This window comes from Salmo trutta, chromosome 5 (assembly GCF_901001165.1).
Source record: "Salmo trutta chromosome 5, fSalTru1.1, whole genome shotgun sequence".
NCBI lineage: Eukaryota > Metazoa > Chordata > Actinopteri > Salmoniformes > Salmonidae > Salmo > Salmo trutta.
This window is the reverse complement of record NC_042961.1, coordinates 186,563-212,660: the sequence shown is the minus strand read 5'-3', so window position 1 is coordinate 212,660 and position 26,098 is coordinate 186,563. Positions and strand designations below refer to the sequence as shown.

General features: G+C 42.0%; 1 protein-coding gene across 1 annotated transcript; it reads right to left on the bottom strand.

Annotated features, from left to right (window-relative positions):
* Positions 1 to 3,789: 3,789 nt before the first annotated feature.
* LOC115193482 (growth hormone-inducible transmembrane protein-like) lies at positions 3,790 to 25,909 on the bottom strand. The gene is made up of 9 exons (XM_029752164.1): positions 25,814 to 25,909; positions 22,499 to 22,655; positions 10,853 to 10,955; positions 10,519 to 10,630; positions 9,010 to 9,151; positions 8,340 to 8,448; positions 6,231 to 6,419; positions 5,275 to 5,446; positions 3,790 to 4,523 (listed from the first exon to the last, which is right to left on the bottom strand). The coding sequence occupies exons 2-9, from the start codon at positions 22,631 to 22,633 to the stop codon at positions 4,439 to 4,441; spliced, it is 1,047 nt and encodes a 348-aa protein (XP_029608024.1). The 5' UTR covers positions 22,634 to 22,655; positions 25,814 to 25,909; the 3' UTR covers positions 3,790 to 4,438.
* Positions 25,910 to 26,098: the final 189 nt, after the last annotated feature.

Sequence of the window (26,098 nt, the reverse complement as noted above, 5' to 3'; positions counted from 1 at the left end):
TGCACACACATTGACGTCAGACTCCTGCACCGAACCCAATGCTCTGTTGCTGATGACTGGGATGACTGCAGGAGCAGATTTCAGGAGCAGGACAAGACACCCTCTTTTAGACTGATGACTGGGATGACTGCAGGAGCACATTTCAGGACCAGGACAAGACATCCTCTTTTAGACTGATGACTGGGATGACTGCAGGAGCACATTTCAGGAGCAGGACAAGACATCCTCTTTTAGACTGATGACTGGGATGACTGCAGGAGCACATTTCAGGACCAGGACAAGACATCCTCTTTTAGACTGATGACTGGGATGACTGCAGGAGCACATTTCAGGAGCAGGACAAGACATCCTCTTTTAGACTGATGACTGGGATGACTGCAGGAGCACATTTCAGGAGCAGGACAAGACACCCTCTTTTAGACTGATGACTGACATAAGGTCATGTACGTGATAGGCCTATCTGGCTTATATGATTATGATTGTCAAAATGCTTCATGAAAGTGTCATAAAGTGTATTTTCTTAGTCAAAGTAAAGTGACACAGAATGGTCATAATGCTTCTTGACAGAGTCATGAGGTTTATTTTCTAAGTCCAAGTAAAGGATGGTGAATGCTTCACGACAGTTTCATTTCTACAAGTTACTTAAAAGGTGATGGAAAAAACATGACTGTAGAATTCATCACAACAACAAAGGCCTTTTCTTAAGGGGCAGATCAGCTTTAATATTGCAGATAGATTGTGGTTTCCTCAATGTAATTGTCTGCAGCATTTCCAACTCCCCATATTTGTTTTATAAATACATCAATATTTGTAAATATATTTCCCATTTTATTTTCCCCTAACCCTACTACCCCTCCCCTAACTGGAGGGAACTAACGGGCAACAAGTAGGCATCTACTTCCAGCTTGTACATTCTATATACATACTATATACATTCTATGGACACAGTATATTTTACAATAGTTATATTTTGTTTGTTTTTAGTCTCATCCTTCAGCTCCACTCAACCCCTCCCATCTATCTCTGAACACCATCCAGTCTCATCCTTCAGCTCCCCTCAACCCCTCCCATCTATCTCTGAACACCATCCAGTCCCATCCTTCAGCTCCCCTCAACCCCTCCCATCTATCTCTGTACACCATCCAGTCCCATCCTTCAGCTCCACTCAACCCCTCCCATCTATCTCTGAACACCATCCAGTCCCATCCTTCAGCTCCCCTCAACCCCTCCCATCTATCTCTGAACACCATCCAGTCCCATCCTTCAGCTCCACTCAACCCCTCCCATCTATCTCTGAACACCATCCAGTCCCATCCTCCAGCTCCCCTCAACCCCTCCCATCTATCTCTGAACACCATCCAGTCCCATCCTTCAGCTCCCCTCAACCCCTCCCATCTATCTCTGAACACCATCCAGTCCCATCCTTCAGCTCCACTCAACCCTCCCATCTATCTCTGAACACCATCCAGTCCCATCCTTCAGCTCCCCTCAACCCCTCCCATCTATCTCTGAACACCATCCAGTCCCATCCTTCAGCTCCCCTCAACCCCTCCCATCTATCTCTGAACACCACCAGTCCCATCCTTCAGCTCCCCTCAACCCCTCCCATCTATCTCTGAACACCATCCAGTCCCATCCTTCAGCTCCCCTCAACCCCTCCCATCTATCTCTGAACACCATCCAGTCTCATCCTTCAGCTCCACTCAACCCCTCCCATCTATCTCTGAACACCATCCAGTCCCATCCTTCAGCTCCCCTCAACCCCTCCCATCTATCTCTGAACACCATCCAGTCCCATCCTTCAGCTCCCCTCAACCCCTCCCATCTATCTCTGTACACCATCCAGTCCCATCCTTCAGCTCCACTCAACTCCTCCCATCTATCTCTGAACACCATCCAGTCCCATCCTTCAGCTCCACTCAACTCCTCCCATCTATCTCTGAACACCATCCAGTCCCATCCTTCAGCTCCCCTCAACCCCTCCCATCTATCTCTGAACACCATCCAGTCCCATCCTTCAGCTCCCCTCAACCCCTCCCATCTATCTCTGAACACCATCCAGTCCCATCCTCCAGCTCCCCTCAACCCCTCCCATCTATCTCTGAACACCATCCAGTCTCATCCTTCAGCTCCCCTCAACCCCTCCCATCTATCTCTGAACACCATCCAGTCCCATCCTTCAGCTCCCCTCAACCCTTCCCATCTATCTCTGAACACCATCCAGTCCCATCCTTCAGCTCCCCTCAACCCCTCCCATCTATCTCTGAACACCATCCAGTCCCATCCTCCAGCTCCCCTCAACCCCTCCCATCTATCTCTGAACACCATCCAGTCTCATCCTCCAGCTCCCCTCAACCCCTCCCATCTATCTCTGAACACCATCCAGTCCCATCCTTCAGCTCCCCTCAACCCCTCCCATCTATCTCTGACCACCATCCAGTCCCATCCTTCAGCTCCCCTCAACCCCTCCCATCTATCTCTGAACACCATCCAGTCCCATCCTTCAGCTCCCCTCAACCCTTCCCATCTATCTCTGAACACCATCCAGTCCCATCCTTCAGCTCCCCTCAACCCCTCCCATCTATCTCTGAACACCATCCAGTCCCATCCTTCAGCTCCCCTCAACCCCTCCCATCTATCTCTGAACACCATCCAGTCCCATCCTTCAGCTCCCCTCAACCCCTCCCATCTATCTCTGAACACCATCCAGTCCCATCCTTCAGCTCCACACAACCCCTCCCATCTATCTCTGAACACCATCCAGTCCCATCCTTCAGCTCCACACAACCCCTCCCATCTATCTCTGAACACCATCCAGTCCCATCCTTCAGCTCCCCTCAACCCCTCCCATCTATCTCTGAACACCATCCAGTCCCATCCTTCAGCTCCCCTCAACCCCTCCCATCTATCTCTGAAGACCATCCAGAAGGGCTTTCCTCCTCAGTGATCTTTATCCAGAAGGGCTTTCCTCCCATCAGTGATCTTAATCCAGAAGGGCTTTCCTCCTGTCAGTGATCTTTATCCAGAAGGGCTTTCCTCCCCTCAGTGATCTTTATCTAGAAGGGCTTTCCTCCCGTCAGTGATCTTTATCCAGAAGGGCTTTCCTCCTGTCAGTGATCTTTATCCAGAAGGGCTTTCCTCCTGTCAGTGATCTTTATCTAGAAGGGCTTTCCTCCCGTCAGTGATCTTTATCCAGAAGGGCTTTCCTCCTGTCAGTGATCTTTATCCAGAAGGGCTTTCCTCCCATCAGTGATCTTAATCCAGAAGGGCTTTCCTCCTGTCAGTGATCTTTATCTAGAAGGGCTTTCCTCCCATCAGTGATCTTAATCTAGAAGGGCTTTCCTCCCATCAGTGATCTTAATCCAGAAGGGCTTTCCTCCTGTCAGTGATCTTTATCCAGAAGGGCTTTCCTCCCCTCAGTGATCTTAATCCAGAAGGGCTTTCCTCCCCTCAGTGATCTTAATCCAGAAGGGCTTTCCTCCTGTCAGTGATCTTTATCCAGAAGGGCTTTCCTCCCCTCAGTGATCTTAATCCAGAAGGGCTTTCCTCCCATCAGTGATCTTAATCCAGAAGGGCTTTCCTCCCGGTATATGTAAATGGTGAATAAAAGGTGATATTATTTTCCTCGTACTGTTACTTAGTAGAGATTCTCCTGACCAAGATGTTACTGAAAACAGTCAAGACGAGCCTCGACAGTATCACACAAATTATTCAGTGAATAACACTGATCAATATGCTCCCAAAATGTCCATTTGTTTTCATGAAATAGCTCAACATAAATACACCAACTGTGTTCTCTTTCACTTTATTGAATGACACCAGAACAGCGTAGATCACTTTCATTCTAACAGAAACCACATGTCAAAGCACCACTGCTCCAAGGCTCGGCCCTATACAACACATCCAAGTTCAGTCTCTGTCAAGGAGTTAAGCACACAGTCGCACGTACTGTATGTGTGGAGGCTAGAAGAAGTACAAGGCTGAGGGATGATATAAATATCTGACGTTTGTCCATCTTTGTCTTGCTTGTCAGGAATGGGAACACCCACCTCAAAGTGGAAATAAATATAAAGGAACAATTAGAGAAGGAGACTGAGGGGCGATCTGTGATGTTGACAGATATCCCCATGAACAACCCCCACTCGAAATCAAAACATGCCTCCCGCAGAATCAAGACAAAAGCATATTTTTAAACATTCTGAATATAGAACAGAGCAAGTTGTCTGCTTGGATGAGTGGAAATATGCTCTAGGAAATTGCAATCCTCTTCTTCACACAAAAGCAACACATTTATTATTGTGTCAGTTGAAAATAAGTTTTCAAACTAATAGTATGTAACAGCTGGTGTATGGTGCTAATTGTAGAACATATAGTTGTTGTTCAACTCTGTGGAAGTTTGAAGGTTTAACGTGGATGTAAAGTCAGACTGGAAGGTCTTTTATTTCTTTCTGTTTCCGCCGCCGGACAGAATCATCACCATCCTCATGAAGATGTTCAGAGTGTCCATGTAGATCCCCATGCACCTACAAGACAGGATCACACCACAAAGCACCAACCGTCAGTTTCTTATCACCGTACAAGACAGGATAAACACCATACAAGACAGGATAACACCAACCGTCAGTTTCATATCACCGTACAAGACAGGATAACACCAACCGTCAGTTTCATATCACATTTTAGAATAATAAGCTTTTTGTACGTATAGAAAATGTTGGGGCTCTTCTGTTTCAGCTCATGAAACATGGGACCAACACTTTACATGTTGCGTTTATATTTTTGTTCACTATATATTGAAGCAGGACAAAGAAATAAAAAATAAACAGGATAAATGGACTGGTTGACCATCTGTTTAAACAGTAAGGTACAGAACTGGACTAGTTCTCTTTATATCTGTTTAAACAGTAAGGTACAGAACTGGACTAGTTCTCTTTATATCTGTTTAAACAGTAAGGTACAGAACTGGACTAGTTCTCTTTATATCTGTTTAAACAGTAAGGTACAGAACTGGACTAGTTCTCTTTATATCTGTTTAAACAGTAAGGTACAGAACTGGACTAGTTCTCTTTATATCTGTTTAAACAGTAGGATACAGAACTGGACTAGTTCTCTTTATATCTGTTTAAACAGTAAGGTACAGAACTGGACTAGTTCTCTTTATATCTGTTTAAACAGTAAGGTACAGAACTGGACTAGTTCTCTTTATATCTGTTTGAACAGTAAGGTACAGAAATCAGACACTGCAGTAAAGATTACTCTGCAGACGTCACTTACGAGTTGATGGGGTCGTATTTCTGCATCCCGTACATGGGGTACGTCTCCGCCCTCTTGATGACCTTCTGGGTGTCGTAGAGCAGGAACATGCTGAAGAGGACCAGACCTCCGTAGATAGCGATGGAGTACAGGCCTGCTCCCATCGCTGAGGTAGGGGGCAGGAACATTGAGCCTGGGGACAGAGAGAGTGGAGAGGACATTGTATTAATACCATGTCCTCAAGTTCAATTAATAACTGAGGAGAAATTATGTGTCAAGGGTGTTTGTCACCAGAGAGCCAAATCCTAAATAATGCCATTTGAAAAAGAAGAAACTCCAGCACACTGGTATCTTGAATACTCCACTAACAATTTACTGGGTTTGATGGAACAAAAGGTTATGGTTCAATAGACTTCATTGATGTCTGTCTACCATGTTGTTTTTCATTGATAAACACTTAAAAAAGACAATAACCATTTAGTTGTCCTCTAAAAGTATGTTGTTTACATCCCCGCATTTTATGTTCCTTTGTGAATTGGACCATAATAAAACAGATTGTGAAGAAATGCCTACTAACCGATGGAGGTGGTGGAGACCACTGAAACCCACAGCCAGGGATATTGATCTAAAGATACTAACAGATGGAGGAGGTGGAGACCACAGCCAGGGATATTGATCTATAGATACTAACAGATGGAGGTGGTGGAGACCACTGAAACCCACAGCCAGGGATATTGATCTAAAGATACTAACAGATGGAGGAGGTGGAGACCACAGCCAGGGATATTGATCTAAAGATACTAACAGATAGAGGTGGTGGAGACCACTGAAACCCACAGCCAGGGATATTGATCTAGATACTAATAGATGGAGGTGGTGGAGACCACTGAAACCCACAGCCAGGGATATTGATCTAGATACTAATAGATGGAGGTGGTGGAGACCACAGCCAGGGATATTGATCTAAAGATACTAACCGATGGAGGAGGCGAAGACGACTCCGAATCCCACCGCCAGGGGTCCTCCCATGTTGAGGAACTTCTCACTGGGGGCACACATGGCCACGGTGGACAGACCCCCCACAATGCCCGCTGTGTACCAGGCTGCCCTCATCATCAGGGGCCCACCTAGCAGAGTCATGGGGGCTATGACCGCTCCCATCACACCTGGAAACACAGGGACAAATGGATTGATTAATTTATTAGGCTAGTTTAAAAAGGACCATGTACGTACATCAAACATGAAAAAGCACCAGATTTTAGCTACACGGCTATTTAATCATCTGAAGTCCAAATAAAGAGGTTATATATATATATAGAAGAAAAAGAAACGCACACCTATTAAAGGCGAGGTGCTGGCTAGCGGAGTAGAAAACTTGAAAATAAGGGAGAGCCGCACACTCGGAGCTCAGATGCAAAAATTGAATATCCAACGTTTCGACAGCCAAGCTGTCTTCATCAGGGTATGGTCACAAACACTGCGAGATGACTCGTTTATATAGTGTCAGAAGACACACAGGTGTCTGTAATCATGGCCAAATGTGGCCTAATATCATTGGTTAACTCTGAAATATAAAAATGGCATACAAAGAACATACAAAAGAACAAATGGATAGCATACGATCATAGATACATTTTAGACTACACAAGCTTACAAACAATTACAATGGCAAAGTCACAAAAATCACAAGAATGGCTTCAGATCAAAGTCTACATCGAGACTGAAGGGAGCAAGGGTCTTTAAATTAAAGATCCAGTCAGCCTCTCGTTTTAACAATAAATTGTTGAGGTCACCCCCTCTCCTAGGGAGAGTGACGAAATCGAGTGGTTTGCTTCCATAAAGTGGGCCGCAACTGGGTAAGTCAAGTTTTTGCACCCAATGGTGCTACGATGCTCTGAGATACGTACTTTTAATTCACGCTTTGTTTTACCCACATCATTTACCACAAGGACAAGTTATAAGATAAATAACTGCCTTAGTGGAGCATGTAATAACACCTATGATTGGGATCGATTTGTGGGTGTTTGAAGGATTTACATTTATAAGGGCCATTGCATTGAGCACAGCCATTACACTTGTAATTTCCATCCAGTAGGGGCGCAAATAGACGTTGTTCAGGAATATCTTGGGGTGGTAAATCAGAGTGTACCAATTGGTCTGAGATTTCTGCCCCGCGAGAATACGACCAAGGGAAGGTCCGAAAACACATTTTCCGAGACTATCATCGGATTTTAGAATGTGCCAATGTTTGAGAACGATTCCCTTAATTTGTTCAGAGCGCTTTGAATAGCGGGTAGTGAGAACGCAAGAATGTGTCTTTTTGCGAGACTGACCTTGAAAAAGGTAATATCTCGTTTTGTTTTGAATTTTCTCAATGGCAATATTAATCTGATCATTTTTGTACCCCCTCTCCTTGAACTTTCTGTGCGTCTCAGCCATATTTCTGTCGAAATCTGATTGTTTTTTACAAATTCTTTTGATTGGACAGAATTGGCTGTAGGGCACAATGCTTTTCAAGGGAAGCGGGTGACAACTATCAGCCCTCAACAAATTGTTACGATCAGTAGGTTTCCTGTAAAGATCAGTATATAGAACATTATCCTCACACAGGATCAGAAGATCAAGAAAACTGATTTGACGTGTATCAGATTACATAGTAAATCTCAAAATGTTCAGAACAAGAGTTAAGAAAAGCATGGAACGCCTGGAGCTGTTTTGCCATAGAACAAAAATATATATTTTGCATCACCCCTCCATAGAACAAAAATATATATTTTGCATCACTCCTCCATAGAACAAAAATATCATCAATATGCCGTTTCCAAATAATGATGTTACGCAAGAAAACATTTTTGAGAGGGTTGAAAATGGACTGTTATATATTAAAGAAAACAGATCTGGTATTTAACAGTCACAGCACCAGTATGGTAAGTACTAGAAAACCCTGTTCCATTCAAGTCGACTGCTGCTGCATAGTGAGGGTATTCTGAACCTTTATAGTACTGCCCTCTAGTGGTGAAAACAAGCAAGTAGGACGTTTAATTGACAAATGCTTGGTAAAGTGAGAAGGTAAAGCAGTCCAACACCTGCATGTAGCATCCAGGCTAGATGTTTGGCTCCTGGGCTCTGGTCATAAGAGATAGATCTGACCAGCATGCCTGCTCCAATCATGGCTGCAAAGGTAGCTCCAATAGCCTGGTGAACAAAAATGACAAACGTCTATTATTTTAATAACAACAAAAAAATACCCACAGTGGCTATTGAAAAGTGTCTGGAAATCATACACAATGGTTTGAAAATCAGCACCAGATGTATCAACACAAAACAATGAGGTTAGGTGGGCCCTCAAACCACTACTCTCCTTTAAGGGTTAATAACATTCAGTGGATGCAGATATACTTTTAGTCATTAGTCACTGGCCCTGTGGCAACAGTCATCGTAAATACTAATATTTCCTTGAAGGTAAACTCAGCGATATGACGTAGATGCAGAAAGTGAACACCATAGTGGGTCAATATCCACAACAACTAAATGCGTTGAAGCGTGAGGCTCAACTTCCCCACTGTTTTGGTCCCGTGGCTACCTCGCTGTAATATCCAGGTGAAATAATAAAAGCTGTCCTGACTGGTTAAATCCAGGTGAAATAATAAAAGCTGTCCTGACTGGTTAAATCCAGGTGAAATAATAAAAGCTGTCCTGACTGGTTAAATCCAGGTGAAATAATAAAAGCTGGTTAAATAATAAAATGTGAATTACCAGCCAGGATCCTCTCATCATGACACCCATGAGGGCTGGGGTCCTGCTGACGGCTACAGCCGACAGAGCTGTCATCCCCACACTGCCTGCAAAGTACATGTAGGTGGAGTGGATCCTGTCCTTCACGTACTGGGGCCAGATACTGGGGCCAGAGACACAGGGAAAATAAACATCTACAGAGGACAACACGTGTTGATATACCTGCACAATTGGCACCCTGTTCCCAACATAGGGCACTATACTCAACCAGGAATCATTAGGGCTCTGAGTGAGTGCACTCTGTAGGGAATAGGGTTCCATTTGGGACACAGATACAAAGTAACACATTCCTTTGAGTTGTGGTGAAACCCATAGAACTACACAGAAATAGCTGCAGTAATAACAATGACACATGTACCTGATACCAGTTGAATTGTTAAACCACTAACGTCATGGGATAATACCAGTACAATACAATACACACACACACACACACACACACACAACACACACACACACTCTACCATGGGACAATACCAGTACAACACACACACTACCATGGGATAATACCAGTACAACACACACACACACACACACACTACCATAGGATAATACCAGTACCACACACACACACACACACACACACACAGGATAATACCAGTACCACACACACACACACACACACACACACACACACACACACACACACACACACACAGGATAATACCAGTACCACACACACACACACACACACTACCATGGGACAATACCAGTACAACACACACACACACACACACTACCATGGGACAATACCAGTACAACACACACACACTACCATGGGACAATACCAGTACAACACACACACACTACCATGGGACAATACCAGTACAACACACACACACACACTACCATGGGACAATACCAGTACAACACACACACACTACCATGGGATAATACCAGTACAACACACACAGACTATCATGGGACAATACCAGTACAACACACACAGACTATCATGGGACAATACCAGTACAACACACACACACACACACACTACCATAGGATAATACCAGTACAACACACACACACTACCAAGGGACAATACCAGTACAACACACACACTACCATGGGACAATACCAGTACAACACACACACTACCATGGGACAACACTAGTACAACACACACACACACACACACACACACACACAACCATGGGACAACACTAGTACAACACACACACACACACACTACCATGGGACAACACTAGTACAACACACACACACTACCATGGGACAACACACACACACTACCATGGGACAGCACTAGTACAACACACACACACTACCATGGGACAACACACACACACTACCATGGGACAACACTAGTACAACACACACACACACACACACACACACTACCATGGGACAACACTAGTACAACACACACACACACACACACACACACACACACACACACACACACACTACCAAGGGACAACACACACTACCAATGGAAGCATCAGCACTTACACTGCCCTCTCGATGGCACCGATCTCATTGGACATGCCTAGTCCGTAGTAGCACAGAGCTCCCAGGCCTACAGCAGCCCCTCCAGCCAGGAACATCCTGCCCATGTTATCCACTGTAAGGGAATAAATAGCACATTTACACCAGTTAAAACCTGGTGCTGACCAGCACATGTTAAAGGTACTGACTTCATGATGTAACTGTGAGGGGTGTGAGATGGGCCTGTGTTTATTTCAGCTATGTTTACATGACAGGTCCATCCTGCCCCCCTAGCAAGCAGACGTTTGTGTTGTGAGGTGACATTTTTAACAGTGGTTTAGTAAGTCAATATATTCACTTCTGATGGCAGTATCAGTTGCTGGCTGGAAAGCTGCCTGTTGGAGCTGGTCCTTGGCCGTTTTCCCACGACGGAAACCAAATCTGGATTTGGTGGAATAGCCCTGATGAAAGAGGAAAATAAAGCTTAAATATTACCCAAAATCAGTTATTATTACGGCATGTTGACCTACAATTGAAGACATACAAATTGTCCACAGGTAGTGGTCTTTCAAAGAAAAATTAGTCGCTGTCCATAGCCCCGCAGAAATCTTATTAGCATAATAAATAAATAATAATTGCCATAAAAATCTGTTTAACCATGTATGAAGTTGTTATTCAATGTGTTTCTATGGGCTAATAGCAGTAAGGCTAAATTCAATGTTTCATGAAATATTTTATTTATTTATATATATATATATATATATATATATATATATATATATATATATATATATAATAAAATTAGATATAATTGTTTTTTGATATCTTAAGGGTCCTAAAACTCAATGAAATAGCTAAATGATCCATGGTATGACCATGTTAAAACAACTCCATATGTTATCTTAGTAGAACCCCCCCCACCGTAACGCATTCACTATTGTCTAAAACGGGTCCATTTATCATCATCAGTACTGGCAGGGCTCTAGTCATTACCTGTGTCCCATAATGTGCCTGCATTCCATACAAAACCAGGCTAATAATGACTAGCCAACTTTAATTAGCATGACCTTGCAGGGCTTGGCATTCAGGTAAATTTGCCAGTGGCACAGCGCACCAATACCAACGGAAAACTACTGTCCTGAATGAAAAGAATACCGGCACAGAAAGAGGATGATGCGCAAATCTTTCATTTGCAGGCTGAGCAAGTAGCCCATCCACACACAAAAAAAATTACCAATACCTTGACTTTGTTGTCCTTAAGCCATTTTGCCACAACATTGGAAGTATGCTTGGAGTCATTGTCCATTTGGAAAACCCATTTGCAACCAAGCTTTAACTTCCTGACTGATGTCTTGAGATGTTGCTTCAATATATATATATATATATATATATAGAAGCAACATCTACAGAATTTTCCTTCAAGATGCCATCTATTTTGTGAAGTGCACCAGACCTCCTGCAGCAAAGCACCCCCACAACATGATGCTGCCACCCCGTGCTTCACGGTTGGGATGGTGTTCTTCAGCCTGCAAGACTCCCCCTTAATCCTCCAAACATAACGATGGTCATTATGGCCAAATAGTTCTATTTTTGTTTCATCAGACCAGAGAACATTTCTCCAAAAAGTACAATCTTTGTCCCCATGTGCAGCTGCAAACCATAGTTTGGCTTTTTTATGGCGGTTTTGGAGCAGTGGCTTCTTCCTTTCTGAGCGGCCTTTCAGGTTGTGTCGATATAGGACTCGGTTTACTGTGGAAATAGATACTTTTGTACCGTTTGCTCCATCACCTTCACAAGGTCCTTTGCTGTTTTTCTGGGATTGATTTGCAATTTTCGCACCAAAGTACGTTCATCTCTAGGAGACAGAACGCGTCTCCTTCCTGAGCGGTATGACGGCTGCGTGGTCCCATGGTGTTTATACTTACACACAATTGTTTGTACAGATTAACGTGGTACCTTCAGGCATTTGAAAATTGCTCCCAAGGATGAACCAGACTTTTGGAGGTCTACATTTTTCTGAGGTCTTGGCTGATTTCTTTTGATTTTCTCATGATGTCAAGCACTGAGTTTGAAGGTAGGCCTTGACATACATTCACAGGTACACCTCCAATTGACTCAAATGATGTCAATTAGCCTATCAGAAGCTTCTAAAGCCATGACATCATTTTCTGGAATTATCAAGCTGTTTAAAGGCACAGTCAACTTAGTGTATGTAAACTTCTGACCCACTGGAATTGTGATACAGTGAATTATAAGTGAAATAATCTGTCTGTTAACAAGTGTTGGAAAAATGACTTGTGTCATGCACAAAGTAGATGTTAACAAACTATAGTTTTGGCAAGTCAACAAGAAATTTGTGGAGTGGTTGAAAAACGAGTTTTGATGACTCCAACCTAAGTATGTAAACTTCCGACTTCAACTGTATGTGCAATGACGACGTCGTCCCCAGTGACTGAACAGCGGCTTGCGAAAGTATTCATCCCCTTGGCATTTTTCCTATTTTGTTGCCTTACAACCTGGAATGAAAATAGATTTTTGGTTTGTACCATTTGATTTACACAACATGCCTACCACTTTGAAGATGCAAAGTATTTATTGTGAAACAAACAAGAAATAAGACAAAAAAACTAATAACTTGAGCGTGCTTAACTATTCACCCCCTCCAAAGTCAATACTTTGTAGAGTCACCTTTTGCAGCAAATACAGCTCCAAGTCTCTTGGGGTATGTCTCTATTAGCTTGGCACATCTATCCACTGGGATTTTTGCCAATTCTTCAAGGCAAACCTGCTCCTTCAAGATGGATGGGTTCCGCTGATGTGCAGCAATCTTTAAGTCATACCACAGATTCTCAAATGGATTGAGGTCTAGGCTTTGACTAGGCCATTCCAAGACATTTAAAATGTTTCCCCTTAAACCACTTGAGTGTTGCTTTAGCAGTATGCTTAGGGTCATTGTCCTGCTGGAAGGTGAACCTCCGTCCCAGTCTCAAATCTCTTGAAGACAAAAAGGTTTCCCCTCAAGAATTTCCCTGTATTTAGAGCCATCCATCATTCCTTCAATTCGGACCAGTTTCCCAGTCCCTGCAGATGAAAAACATCCCCGCAGCATTATGCTGCCACCACCATGCTTCACTGTGGGGATGGTGTTCTCGTGGTGATGAGGTGTTGGGTTTGCGCCAGACATAGCGTTTCCTTGATGGCCAAAGAAAATCTATTTTAGTCTCATCTGACCAGAGTACCTTCTTCCATATTTTTGGAGAGTCTCCCACATGCCTTTTGGCAAACACCAAACATGTTTGGTTATTTTTTTATGGACTCTTCCATAAAGCCCAGCTCTGTGGAGTGTACAGCTTAAAAGTGGTCCTATGGACAGATACGCCGATCTCCGCTGTGGAGCTTTGCAGTTCCTTCAGGGTTATTTTTGGTCTCTTTGTTGCCTCCCTGATTAATGCCCTCCTTGCCTGGTCCGTGAGTATTGGTGGGTGGCCCTCTCTTGGCAGGTTTGTTGTGGTGCCCTATTCTTTCCATTTTTTAATAATGGATTTAATGGTGCTCTGTGGGATGTTCAAAGTTTAGGATATTTTTTTGTAACCCAGCCCTGATCTGTACTTCTCCACAACTTTGTCCCTGACCTGTTTGGAGAGCTCCTTGATCTTCATAGTGCCGCTTGCTTGGTGGTTCCCCTTGCATGGTGGTGTTGCAAACTCTGGGGCCTTTCAGAACAGGTGTATACATACTGAGATCATGTGACAGATAATATGACACTTAAATAAAGTCCACCTGTATGCAATCTAACTAATTATGTGACTTCTGAAGGTAATTGGTTGCACCAGATCTTATTTAGGGGCTTCATAGTAAAGGGGGTGAATACATATACATGCACCACTGTTCCATTTATTTATTTTTTTCAATTTTTTTGAAGCAAGTTATTTTTTTCATTTCACTTCACCAATTTGGACTATTTTGTGTATGTCCATTAGATGAAATCCAAATTAAAATGAATTTAAATTACAGGTTGTAGTGCAAAGAAATAGGAAAACCGCCAAGGGGGGTAAGTACTTTTGCAAGGCACTGTACGTACATATCCCAAACAGCAGCCATGGATTACAGGCTAGAGCTGTAATCCATGGCTGCTATCTGGGGGGGGGGGAAAGACACTAATGCTTGTAACAAATTCCAGTACAACCTCCGACGAGCCATCAAACAGGCAAAGCTTCAACACAGGACTAAGATCGAATCCTACTACGCCTGCTCTGATGTTCGTCGGATGTAGCAGGGTTGGCAATCTATCACAGATTACAAAAGGAAACCCAGCGGCGAGCTGCCCATTGACGCAAGCCTACCGGACAAGCTAAAAACCTTCTATGCTTGCTTCGAGGCAAGCAACACTGAATCATGCATGAAAGTACAAGCTGTTCTGGACTGTGTGATCATGCTCTACATAGCTGATGTGAGACCTTTAAACAGGTTAACATTCAGATTACCAGGACTCGTACTCAGAGCAAGCACTGACCAGCTGGCAAGTGTCTTCACTGACATTTTCAACCTCTCCCTGACCCAGTCTGTAAAACCAACATGTTTCAAGCAGACCACCATAGTCCCTGTGCCCATGAACGCCAAGGTAACCTGTCTAAATGACTATCATCCTGTAGCCATGAAATGCTTTGAAAGGCTGGTCATGGCTCACATCAACACCATCATCCTGGACACACTTTAATTTGCATACCACCCCAACAACTCCACAGCTAACACAATCTCTATCGCACTTCACACTGCCCTCTCCCACCTGGACAAAAATAACACATATGTGAGAATTGACTACAGCCGAGCTTTCAACACTATAGTACCCTCCATGCTCATGACTAAACTAAGGACTCTGGGACTTAACACCTCCCTCTTCAACTGGATCCTGGACTTCCTAACGGGCCACCCCCAGGTGGTGAGGGTAGGCAACAACACATCCACCAAACTGACACTGAAGATGGGGGTCCCTCAGGGGTGCGTGCTTAGTCCCCTCCTGTACTCCCTGTTCACCCATGACTGCATGGTCACGCATAGCTCCAACGCCATCAAGTTTGCTCAGCTCCCCCTCAGGAGGCTGAAAAGACTTGGCAAGGCCTTCAGATTCTCAAGAAGTTCTACAGCTGCACCATTGAGAGCATATTGACTGGCTGCATCAACGCGTGGTATGGCAACTGCTTGGCATCTGACCGTAAGGCGCTACAGAGGGTAGTGCGTACTGCCCAGGACATCCCTGGGGCCGAGATCCATGCCATCCAGGACGTCTATACCAGGCGGTGTCAGCGGAAGGACCTAAAAGTTGTCAAAGATTCCAGCCTCCCAAGCCATGCTTTTCTCTCTGCTACCACACGGCAAGTGGTACCAGTGTACCAAATCTGGAACCAACAGGATCCTGAACAGTTTCTACTCCCAAGCCATAAGACCGGTAAATAATGAACCAATAGCTACCCAGACTAACTCTTTTGACTCATCACATTTGCTGATGTTACTGTTTATTATCTATCCTGTTGCCTAGTCACTTTATCCCTACTTATATGTACATATCGACCTCAATTACCTTGTAGCCCTGCACATCGACTCGGTACTGGTAACACGTGTATATAGCCAAGTTACCGTTCCTCGTATTACTATTTTTATTTTCCTCTCTGCATTGCTGGGAAGGGCCCATAAGTAAGAATTTCACTGGTAGTCTACATAAAGCATGTGACAAATAACATTTGATTTAATGACCCTGAGACATGCCAGCTGAAACATGACATACTATAGACCCTGAGACATGCCAGCTGAAACATGGCATGCTAAAGACCCTGAGACATGCCAGCTGAAAGATGACATGCTAAAGACCCTGAGACATGCCAGCTGAAACATGACATGCTAAAGACCCTGAGACATGCCAGCTGAAACATGACATGCTAAAGACCCTGAGACATGCCAGCTGAAACATGACATGCTAAAGACCCTGAGACATGCCAGCTGAAACATGACATATAGACCCTGAGACGTGCCAGCTGAAACATGACATGCTAAAGACCCTGAGACATGCCAGCTGAAACATGACATGCTAAAGACCCTGAGACATGCCAGCTGAAACATGACATGCTAATGACCCTGAGACATGCCAGCTGAAACATGACAAATAAAGACCCTGAGACATGCCAGCTGAAACATGACAAATAAAGACCCTGAGACATGCCAGCTGAAACATGACATGCTAAAGACCCTGAGACATGCCAGCTGAAACATGACAAATAAAGACCCTGAGACGTGCCAGCTGAAACATGACATGCTAAAGACCCTGAGGCAAAGAAGGGGGCATTGGAGGGTGCCAACACATGACAGAGACAATACCAGAGAAAATATGAAAAACACAAACACACACCTCCAAAACAAGCTACCCCGACTGACATATCCAAATATTTGCTGCCTTAGGCGACTTACATATCCAAATATTTGCCGCCTTAGGAGAGATTCAAGATCTCATTGAGCCTGTGCCAGCCTTGTGACTGCATGGGAATGTGTGTGAAGTAGCTATAGAAACCATCACGCTTTGGGGCCAAAACATTTGGACCTGGAGAAGTAGGTAACCAAGGAGTAAATCGGCAGCATAACAAACCAGGGCAAGGAGCCACCAGCTACAGAGAGCCTGATCTCTCTTCATCTCCCCCTCTCAGAGAGAACTCAGCAGATATATAGCAACTACATATAGACAGAGTTGTTCTGTATGGCTCAATCAATTCCAACCGTGTGTCTTCATGTAGTGTAATTAATTGATCTAGTGTTTATTATTAACTTTGTTATCTTATGACTTATTTCTCTATTTTATGTCTCTCTGTATTATTGGTAAGGACCCGTCAGTAAGCATTTCACTGCTAGTCTACACCTGTTGTTTACCAAGCATATGAACAATACATTTTTGATTTGGCTAGCAATGTTTTTGTACTGCACAATGTTGGCTACATGTGATGACAGAGTTTGGAAAACCAATGCTGCAGAATTGATACAAGTCATCAGGATATCATTCTGCCAGGTAGACCTACTTTGCAGTCAACATTTATTTGGGAAAAGTGCAAGAATATGTTGAAGATAAATACACAACAGAGCCAGAAGACGAGAGGTCAAAAGGACGAGAAGTCAATAGAGTAATACTGATTAAGGGAAATAGTGTTTTTTTTGTAATTATTGATCAATGATTCAGAGACATGGGAGGAATATGTCTTCTGAAATAAGATACTTGTTATTTGGCCCATTGGCTAGTTTTATTGCAAGGAATTCTAATTGATCAACCTCAGGCTAGGGCTGGATTATAAAACTACATTCAGTCCCTTTGTTCTGTGGAGAGAACCACTGGAGAGAATCACTGAGGACAGGGGAGAATGACCATCTACTTCTCAGCATAACATCTATGATTTATCCTCTTTGAATAAACCTATTTTCCTCCTCTGATTTGCTTTGGGGTTTGTGTTATTGAAGAGTAACATCAACTGCTAACAAAAGCCTTTAGAAACGTTCATTTGAACAGCACATGATAACTGAATTCCGCGTCGCCAAGATTCAACCAAGACTTTGGACCAAACTTTTTGAATACCTGGTTTGCATACCCATTGCTGTTTGAACAAACCTGGATTTAAAAAAAATCTAATTGTGAACCAAAAACTACTGTGCCCAGAAAAAAAAAAAATATATACATATATTTTTTTTTTCTGGGCACAGTAGTTTTTGGTTCACAATTAGATTTCTTTTATATAGGGGCTTGTATGTATATACATACATACATACAAAAACATTGGCAACCTAGCGACCCCCAACAAATTGGTGTCCCACTGCCAAGTCAAATGAAAGTGTTTTGGTCGCAGTTTTGAGCTCTGACTGGACAAGTGTGTCTTACTTAACTTCTCTGTCAGGGATGACTGTACCTGATGAGGCTTTAGCAAGTGTGTGTGTGTGTGGGATGGGGAAGAGTAATTGTGTACTCAAATAGACGTCTAAACTATATCTTTAACCAGAGATCCATTTTGTTCTTTAAAATACTGCAACACTATTTGATCTAAAAAAAAATTGTTCTGACACTGTTTCATTGGTACAGGTGCATTTGCGAGACAAAACAAAAAAGAAAACCAAGCCAAGCATCCCACAGTTGTCCATAAATTCCCTTTCCCCTCAGTGTCTCACTCACTCGTGTGTCCAACCACTCCCTCTAAACACACGTGCGTGCACAAGCTCCCGTTAGACCTACAGAAATAAATGCCTAGAAAAACTAATCTAACTGATTCTACATCTGCATTGCTTGCTGTTTGGGGTTGTAGGCTGGGTTACTGTATAGCACTTTGTGACATGTCCTGATGTAAAAAGGGCATCATAAATACATTTTTAAATAAATACATTTTCATTTAAAATGTTACATAGAATGTATTCTGTGAAACATGTTTTGGAAAGATTCAAGCTGAAAATAGACTATAAATGTGATTTCTGTGGAATGGAGGAGGAGACCATTTTGCATGTCTTTTGCCTGTATTTATAGTAGATTTTGGGGGGATTGACATACAGAATTTTGTTACAAAACAAATAGGACCAGTTGTACCATTTAATGGTTTTGATATAATGATTTATTTCAGAAATTCTGACATAGATACAGATGTATATTTAATTCAACTGCTAATAATACTAGGTAAATTTCATATTCACACATGCAAATGGTCTAATTCAAAAGTTAATTTTTTTTACACTTTATAAATGAATTGAAACAATATGGCACTACTTTAACTAAAACGAAAAACACTTAGGCAATTAAAACTTGTTGTATTATTAATGAATATAATTGGTTTGTTTAGGATTCCTGGCAATGTGAATAGTTTGTATGTATGCTTGTTTGCATGCGACTATTCCTCTTTTGTTTGTTGACATTTGTTAATTAAAAATTGTAATAAAATACATTTGATCGATACATTTAATTGATCCACAAGCTAAATACCTTGCCAAATGACGACATCATTATGACAAACTCAAACTGGACTTGTTGACTGAAGTAGGGAAATGTGTGTTCTAACAACGACCTGCAGGTTGGTATTAACTGCATCCAGTCCATTTTCCTCTTAGGCTACTTTGCGGTTGTCACTAGTTACCACAGCCACAAAGTTAAAAAAATGGCTATATAGTAAAAATTCATCAAAACAAAAATGTGCTTTTGGTGTTCATTTAAGGTTAACAGTGCGGTTAAGGTTATGGTCAAGGGTTAGGTTTAAAATCTGATTTTAAGAAGATCAAATTGTAGAAATAGACGGGTTTATGACTTTGTGGCTGTGGTAACTAGTGACGACCCTACTTGGCGAAGTGCTAGTCCCACCCTGACCTTACGTTTTGGATTTAACTGACCTGGAAGACCTTGTGTGTTTCATTTCGGGAATCACTGAACTGATCAATTAGCTCAGTTGGTCAGGTTGTACCACATCTGGCCGTGACCGGGAGTCCAATAGGGCGGCACACAATTGGCCCAGCGTTGTCCGGGTTTGGCAGTCATTGTAAATAAGAATTTGTTCTTAACTGGCTTGCCTAGTTAAATAAAGGTTAAATAAAATAAATGTAAAAAAAGGTGTGGTGCCTAGTTGGAACAAAATCCTGCAGTGTGTAGGTAACAGGATTAACTTGATTGATTAGCAGGCTTATAGCCTAGGCCAGGGGTAAACAGACAGGTTTCACACTGAAAATATGCTAAAACATTAGATTTATAAAGAACGTGTTTTAAAATCAGAATCATTAAGCCTAGGCCTAGTCACCAAACAGATGTCGTAGCCGTAATTCATCCCCATGCAGTGCTCAATGTGGAAGTGCTAATCCATTTAGAAAATTCCAAAGAGCAGGTGGAATAAACTATATTTTTTTAAATTGTATTTCACCTTTATTTAACCAGGTAGGCAAGTTGAGAACAAGTTCTCATTTACAATTGCGACATTGAACGGCTCTATATCTAAAATAACAATTGTGTTTTGTAAACCAGATTTTTTTTTTTTATCTACTTACCAAATTGAGCCCCGTTTCAAATGATCACTGAATGTAACTGTTCCAGATGTGAGATGACTTCACACTATTCTGTTCTGTTTTATTCTGTTACAATACAATGTTTTTTACTAGAAAATAGGTGTCTTGACTGATAAGGCCTTGGGAAATAAGAGCATAGTCTGCTAAATTAACAAAACAAGGCTATACCATTGCACAGCCATAGGCTTCTACAAGTAAGCGCCACTTCTGAGATTACTGCCTTTTTGAATATTGTGTTCCACAATACAATTTAACCAGTTGATATTACGGTTTCAATAAATTAACAAATGATACTTGTCTTTTATTGCTTAACCTGTTAGGGTATAGGGGGCAGTATTTTCACGGCTGGATAAAAAAATGTACCCGATTTAATCTGGTTACTAATCCTACCCAGTAACTACAATATGCATATACTTATTATATATGGATAGAAAACACCCTAAAGTTTCAAAAACTGTTTGAATGGTGTCTGTGAGTATAACAGAACTCATTTGGCAGGCAAAACCCTGAGACAGATTCTGACAGGAAGTGGATACCTGATGTGTTGAATTGACTTTAAGCCTATACCATTGAAAAACAAAGGGGGTGAGGAATGTTTTGGCACTTCCTATTGCTTCCACAAGATGTCCCCAGCCTTTACAAAGTGTTTTGAGTCTTCTACAGTGAGATCTGACTGAAGAAGAGCTTTGGAACGGCGATGGCCCATTAGACACCTGGCGCGCGAGTTGATGGTGGGTACTCTCATTCCGAAACGTTTTAAAAGAGAACCCAATGGTCCGCCTTGAATTTTATTCATGTTCTGGTTAAAAAGGCCCTAATGATTTATGCGATACAACGTTTGAACGAACGTAAATATATTTTTTCCGTTCGTGATGTGAAGTGAAGTCCGGCTGGCTTAGATCATGTGCTACAACACGGAGGTTTTTGGACATAAATGATGAGCTTTTTTTGAACAAAACTACATTCGTTATGGACCTGGGACTCTTTGGAAGTGACATCTGATGAAGAGAATCAAAGGTAATGGATTATTTACATAGTATTTTCGATTTTAGATCTCTCCAACATGGCGGTTAGTCTGTATCGCAATGCGTATTTTTCTGGCGCAGTGCTCAGATTATTGCAAAGTGTGATTTCCCAGTAAGGTTAATTTTAAATCTGGCAAGTCCATTGCGTTCAAGAGATGTAAATCTATAATTCTTTGAATGACAATATAATATTTTACCAATGTTTTCTAATATTAATTAATTATTTTGTTGTCATGACTTGACTGCCGGTATTGGAGGGAAACGATTTCCTGAACATCAACGCCATAGTAAAACGCTGTTTTTAGATATAAATATGAACTTGATAGAACTAAAAATGCATGCATTGTCTAACATAATGTCCTAGGAGTGTCCTCTGATGGAGATTGTAAAAGGTTAGTGCATAATTTTAGCTGATTTTATGGTTTTGGTGACGCCTGTCTTTGAATCGACAATACACTACACACAGCTATTGTCAATGTACTCTCCTAACATAACCTAACTTTATGCTTTCCCCGTAAAACCTTTTTGAAATCGGAAAACGTGGTTAGATTAAGGAGATGTTTATCTTTCAAAGGCTGTAAGTTAGTTGTATGTTTGAGAAATTTGAATTTTGACATTTATTTGGTTTCAAATTTGCCGCTCTTGAAATGCACCTGCTGTTGATAGGGTGCGCCACGGGTGGCACGCTAACGTCCCACATAGCCCCAAGAAGTTAAATATGAGGCAATTTAGTAGTTAGGATGTGTTATCTGTACTGGTTATGATCAATAAGGCATTTTTACAAACTGTTGGCATATAGATAAATGTGCACACATTTCTTTCCCCAGTGCAGGCCTTGTGTTCTATAAATGTCTTATTTTATTTTAGTAAAAATGTGAGTGCTGGAATAGTCCAACAATGTCAAAAGCCCGTCCCTGATGTGTTACCTGGTGGACCTTGAGGAGGGGCGGGCAGCTCTTCAGGGTGGAGCTCCTCAGGGCTGGAGAGCCCTGGGTCAACATAGGACGCAGCCCGGACACAGGGAGACTGCGCAGGCATGCTAGCCTCACCAACATGGTCATGATGAAGCTCTGGAATTACAATCTGAAAACAGATCCATTTTTATCACCTGAAGCATGAGGTAAGCAGAGAGGAAATGGGTCTACAACAGATACACGTTTGGAAACGTACCTTTAGATATTTCGTCTCAAATTCCCGTCATAATGACCAACTGTCCTGCCCACCGGCACAGTAAGTTGATTGAATTGTATTTAATATCTGGCTTCCCACTGACTGTTTCTGTGCAACCCAATACAATAGGGAGCAACGCTTGTCTATGTAAATACAACCGTGTGGCTAAAAGCAGCGAACTTTAGCTCACTAGCTTGAAAACCAAATGTTGAATTGCATTGATTTCTACGTCGGGTATTAATGAGCGTTTGGATCAGGAAAGTTTCCTCTCACGACCTCAGCAAGCCAGAATGTCAAATACATCATATATTTTAACTTCCTTTCCTTTTTAGGAATGTGCTACATCTCTACAGGAAAGTAGAATTCCGTCAACTTTTCAAAGTGCTGGTAGTGAGTTCACATTTCTATCACCTGAAGCATGCGCACAATATGAAAATACAGCATGGATACTTAAATACAGGCAGGAGAAGCATGGATACTTGAAAATACAGGCAGGAGAAGCATGGATACTTAAATACAGGCAGGAGAAGCATGGATACTTAAATACAGGCAGGAGAAGCATGGATACTTGAAAATACAGGCAGGAGAAGCATGGATACTTGAAAATACAGGCAGGAGAAGCATGGATACTTGAAAATACAGGCAGGAGAAGCATGGATACTTAAATACAGGCAGGAGAAGCATGGATACTTAAATACAGGCAGGAGAAGCATGGATACTTGAAAATACAGGCAGGAGAAGCATGGATACTTGAAAATACAGGCAGGAGAAGCATGGATACTTGAAAATACAGGCAGGAGAAGCATGGATACTTAAATACAGGCAGGAGAAGCATGGATACTTAAATACAGGCAGGAGAAGCATGGATACTTAAATACAGGCAGGAGAAGCATGGATACTTGAAAATACAGGCAGGAGAGGCATGGATACTTGAAAATAGGGACAAGAGAAGCATGGATATTTGAAAATAGGGACAAGAGAAGCATGGATACTTATAGCAATGTCGCAAGACTTCCGGGAACACTTGCGAAACAGACCAAGCCGACCAGGCCAGGGTTTGAGAAGTCAACGAGAGAAGTGAACAATTCTTACATAGTTGTTAACTCTCGAAATCTAAAAAGGCACAATCTACATTGGAGCCAATGTCTTCAGTAGTTGAACATGTTATTACTTCAACCTCATGAAAGTGACAAACTGACACCTTCTCATTTTCTTCAAAAACAACTTTATATCAAAGGGGTGCCTTTGATTTGACGGCCTACACATCCGCAGTTTGGCGCGAGCCGATGATGTTTCTGCGTATGAGCTAATCAACGTCGCCATGATCTGGGATTTCTATTGGAGGAGCAGTCTCTGCCTGTCTCTATACTGCAGAGTTCTTCCATGTGAATACATGGTTCTGCACATGCTTCAGGTGATAGAAATATTAACTCAATACCAGCGCTCTGAAAAGTTTGTAATTAAACTTTACTGTGGATATATTGTCTCACTTCCCAACCTGCAAAAGGAGCAACCGCACAGACAACTGGTAAAGTAAGTTAAAATATAATTGTATTCAACATTCTGGCTTGTAGAGCTTGTGAGAATAAATTTTCCAAACAAATATATGCCAATAATCTCAGACTGTGAACCAGAGGTATCACCACAGATAGAACAATGAGCCAGATATTTTACAGGATGTATAAATATGAAGCATCCAGTTGGCTTTTCCACTCACTACCAAATATGGTGATGAGAAGATGCCCAGTGGCTGGAATTTTCTCATCAATTAAATATTTGATCTCCATACAGTTCATTTCCAAAACTATGATTCATTTGCTCCCATTGGAAACGACAGTTTCTGGTCTATCTTGGGTTAGTTATAAAAAATCTTTGCTATCACAGTCATTGTCAGGCAACTAGCTCGTTTTCTATAGTGAACAAAATAGAAACATGTAAAGTGTTGCTCCCATGTTTCATGAGCTGAAATAAAAGATCCCAGAAATGTTCCATACACACAAAAATGCTTCCTTCTCTCAAATTTGGTGCTCAAATTTGTTTACATCCCTGTTAGCGAGCAGTTCTCCATTTCTACATTGTTTGGCATATGAAGAAGATGATTAAACAGCATGATCCTTACACAGGCATACCTTGTGCTGGGGACAAAAGGACTCTCTAAAATGTGCAGTTTTGTCACACAACACAATGCCACAGATGTCTCAAGTTTTGAGGGAGCGCGCAATTGGCATGCTGACTGCAGGAATGTCCACAAGATCTGTTGCCAGAGAATGTAATGTTAATTTCTCTACCATAAGCCGTTTTACAGAATTTGGCAGTAGTTAAACCAGCCACAAAACCGCCGACTACATGTAACCACGCCGGCCCAGGACCTCCACATCCGGCTTCTTCAACTGCAGGATCATCTGAGACCAGCCACCCGGACAGCTGAAGAAACTGAGGAGTATTTCTGTCCGTAATAATGCCCTTTGTGGAAAAACGAATTCGGATTGGCTGGGCCTGGCTCCCTAGTGGGTGGGCCCCTGCCCAGAAACTTGAAATCATTAGATTAGGGCCTAATGAATTTATTTCAATTGACTGATTTCCTTATAAGAACTGTAACTCAGTAAAATCTTTTAATTGTTGCTTTTATATCTTTGTTCAGTATAGAAAGGCGAGTGATAAACATAGCTAGCTTACAAGCTGATCATTCTGGTTTTCATAACACAGTATGTTAGCTAACTACAGAATCCCAAAGCTTGGAAAAGTTAAATTAAATAACGAGGATCATTAACACAAAAGTACCAAAACAATCTTTCATAGTCATAAATATATATATATATATATTGATTGATTGAATTTGGCAGAGAATGTTCCTTGTTTTGTAACCATTGCGTACGTCAGTTAACTTAGCAGCTTGCTGGCTATAGTTGCTAGTCGCTGTTTTAAATCTTATCGAGTTGACAAGTTAACCTCGTTTCCTCCTTGAAAGCGTTGCTACAAATATGGACATTGATAGACCATGTGAACAATAAAACACAGTAATCCTACTAACAATGTTTAAAAGACAAGTCAAATCGCTATATATTACATACCAAGCGTGTAGCTAGATTTCTGTTCACCTTCCTTGAGATAAGTGCGCACTTCACCGACGTAATATGACGCAGTTTCGTGAACGTTCTGACCGATGTCATCATAATCATGGGACGAATTTCAGTGAAATTATGTGACTTGTAGTTCTTAGGTAGTTTTTTTATTTCTAGAGATTCAAAAGACGTGTAAAATGAATTCCAACAGGTGGCGGCACATCTTCATCCACCAAAAGGTGCTGCAACCTTTGCAAGTTAACTTTTTAGGATAGCATATCTTTCAGTTTCAAC

Bases quoted from the DNA above. Each gene is read 5' to 3' on its own strand.
- LOC115193482 (XM_029752164.1), bottom strand. From the start codon at position 22,633: ATGACCATGTTGGTGAGGCTAGCATGCCTGCGCAGTCTCCCTGTGTCC. The intron at 10,956-22,498 runs GTAACACATCAG...CTCTTTCATCAG, and splicing joins CCCTCCTCAAGGTCCACCAG to GGCTATTCCACCAAATCCAG. The intron at 4,524-5,274 runs GTAAGTGACGTC...CCTGTCTTGTAG, and splicing joins AAATACGACCCCATCAACTC to GTGCATGGGGATCTACATGG.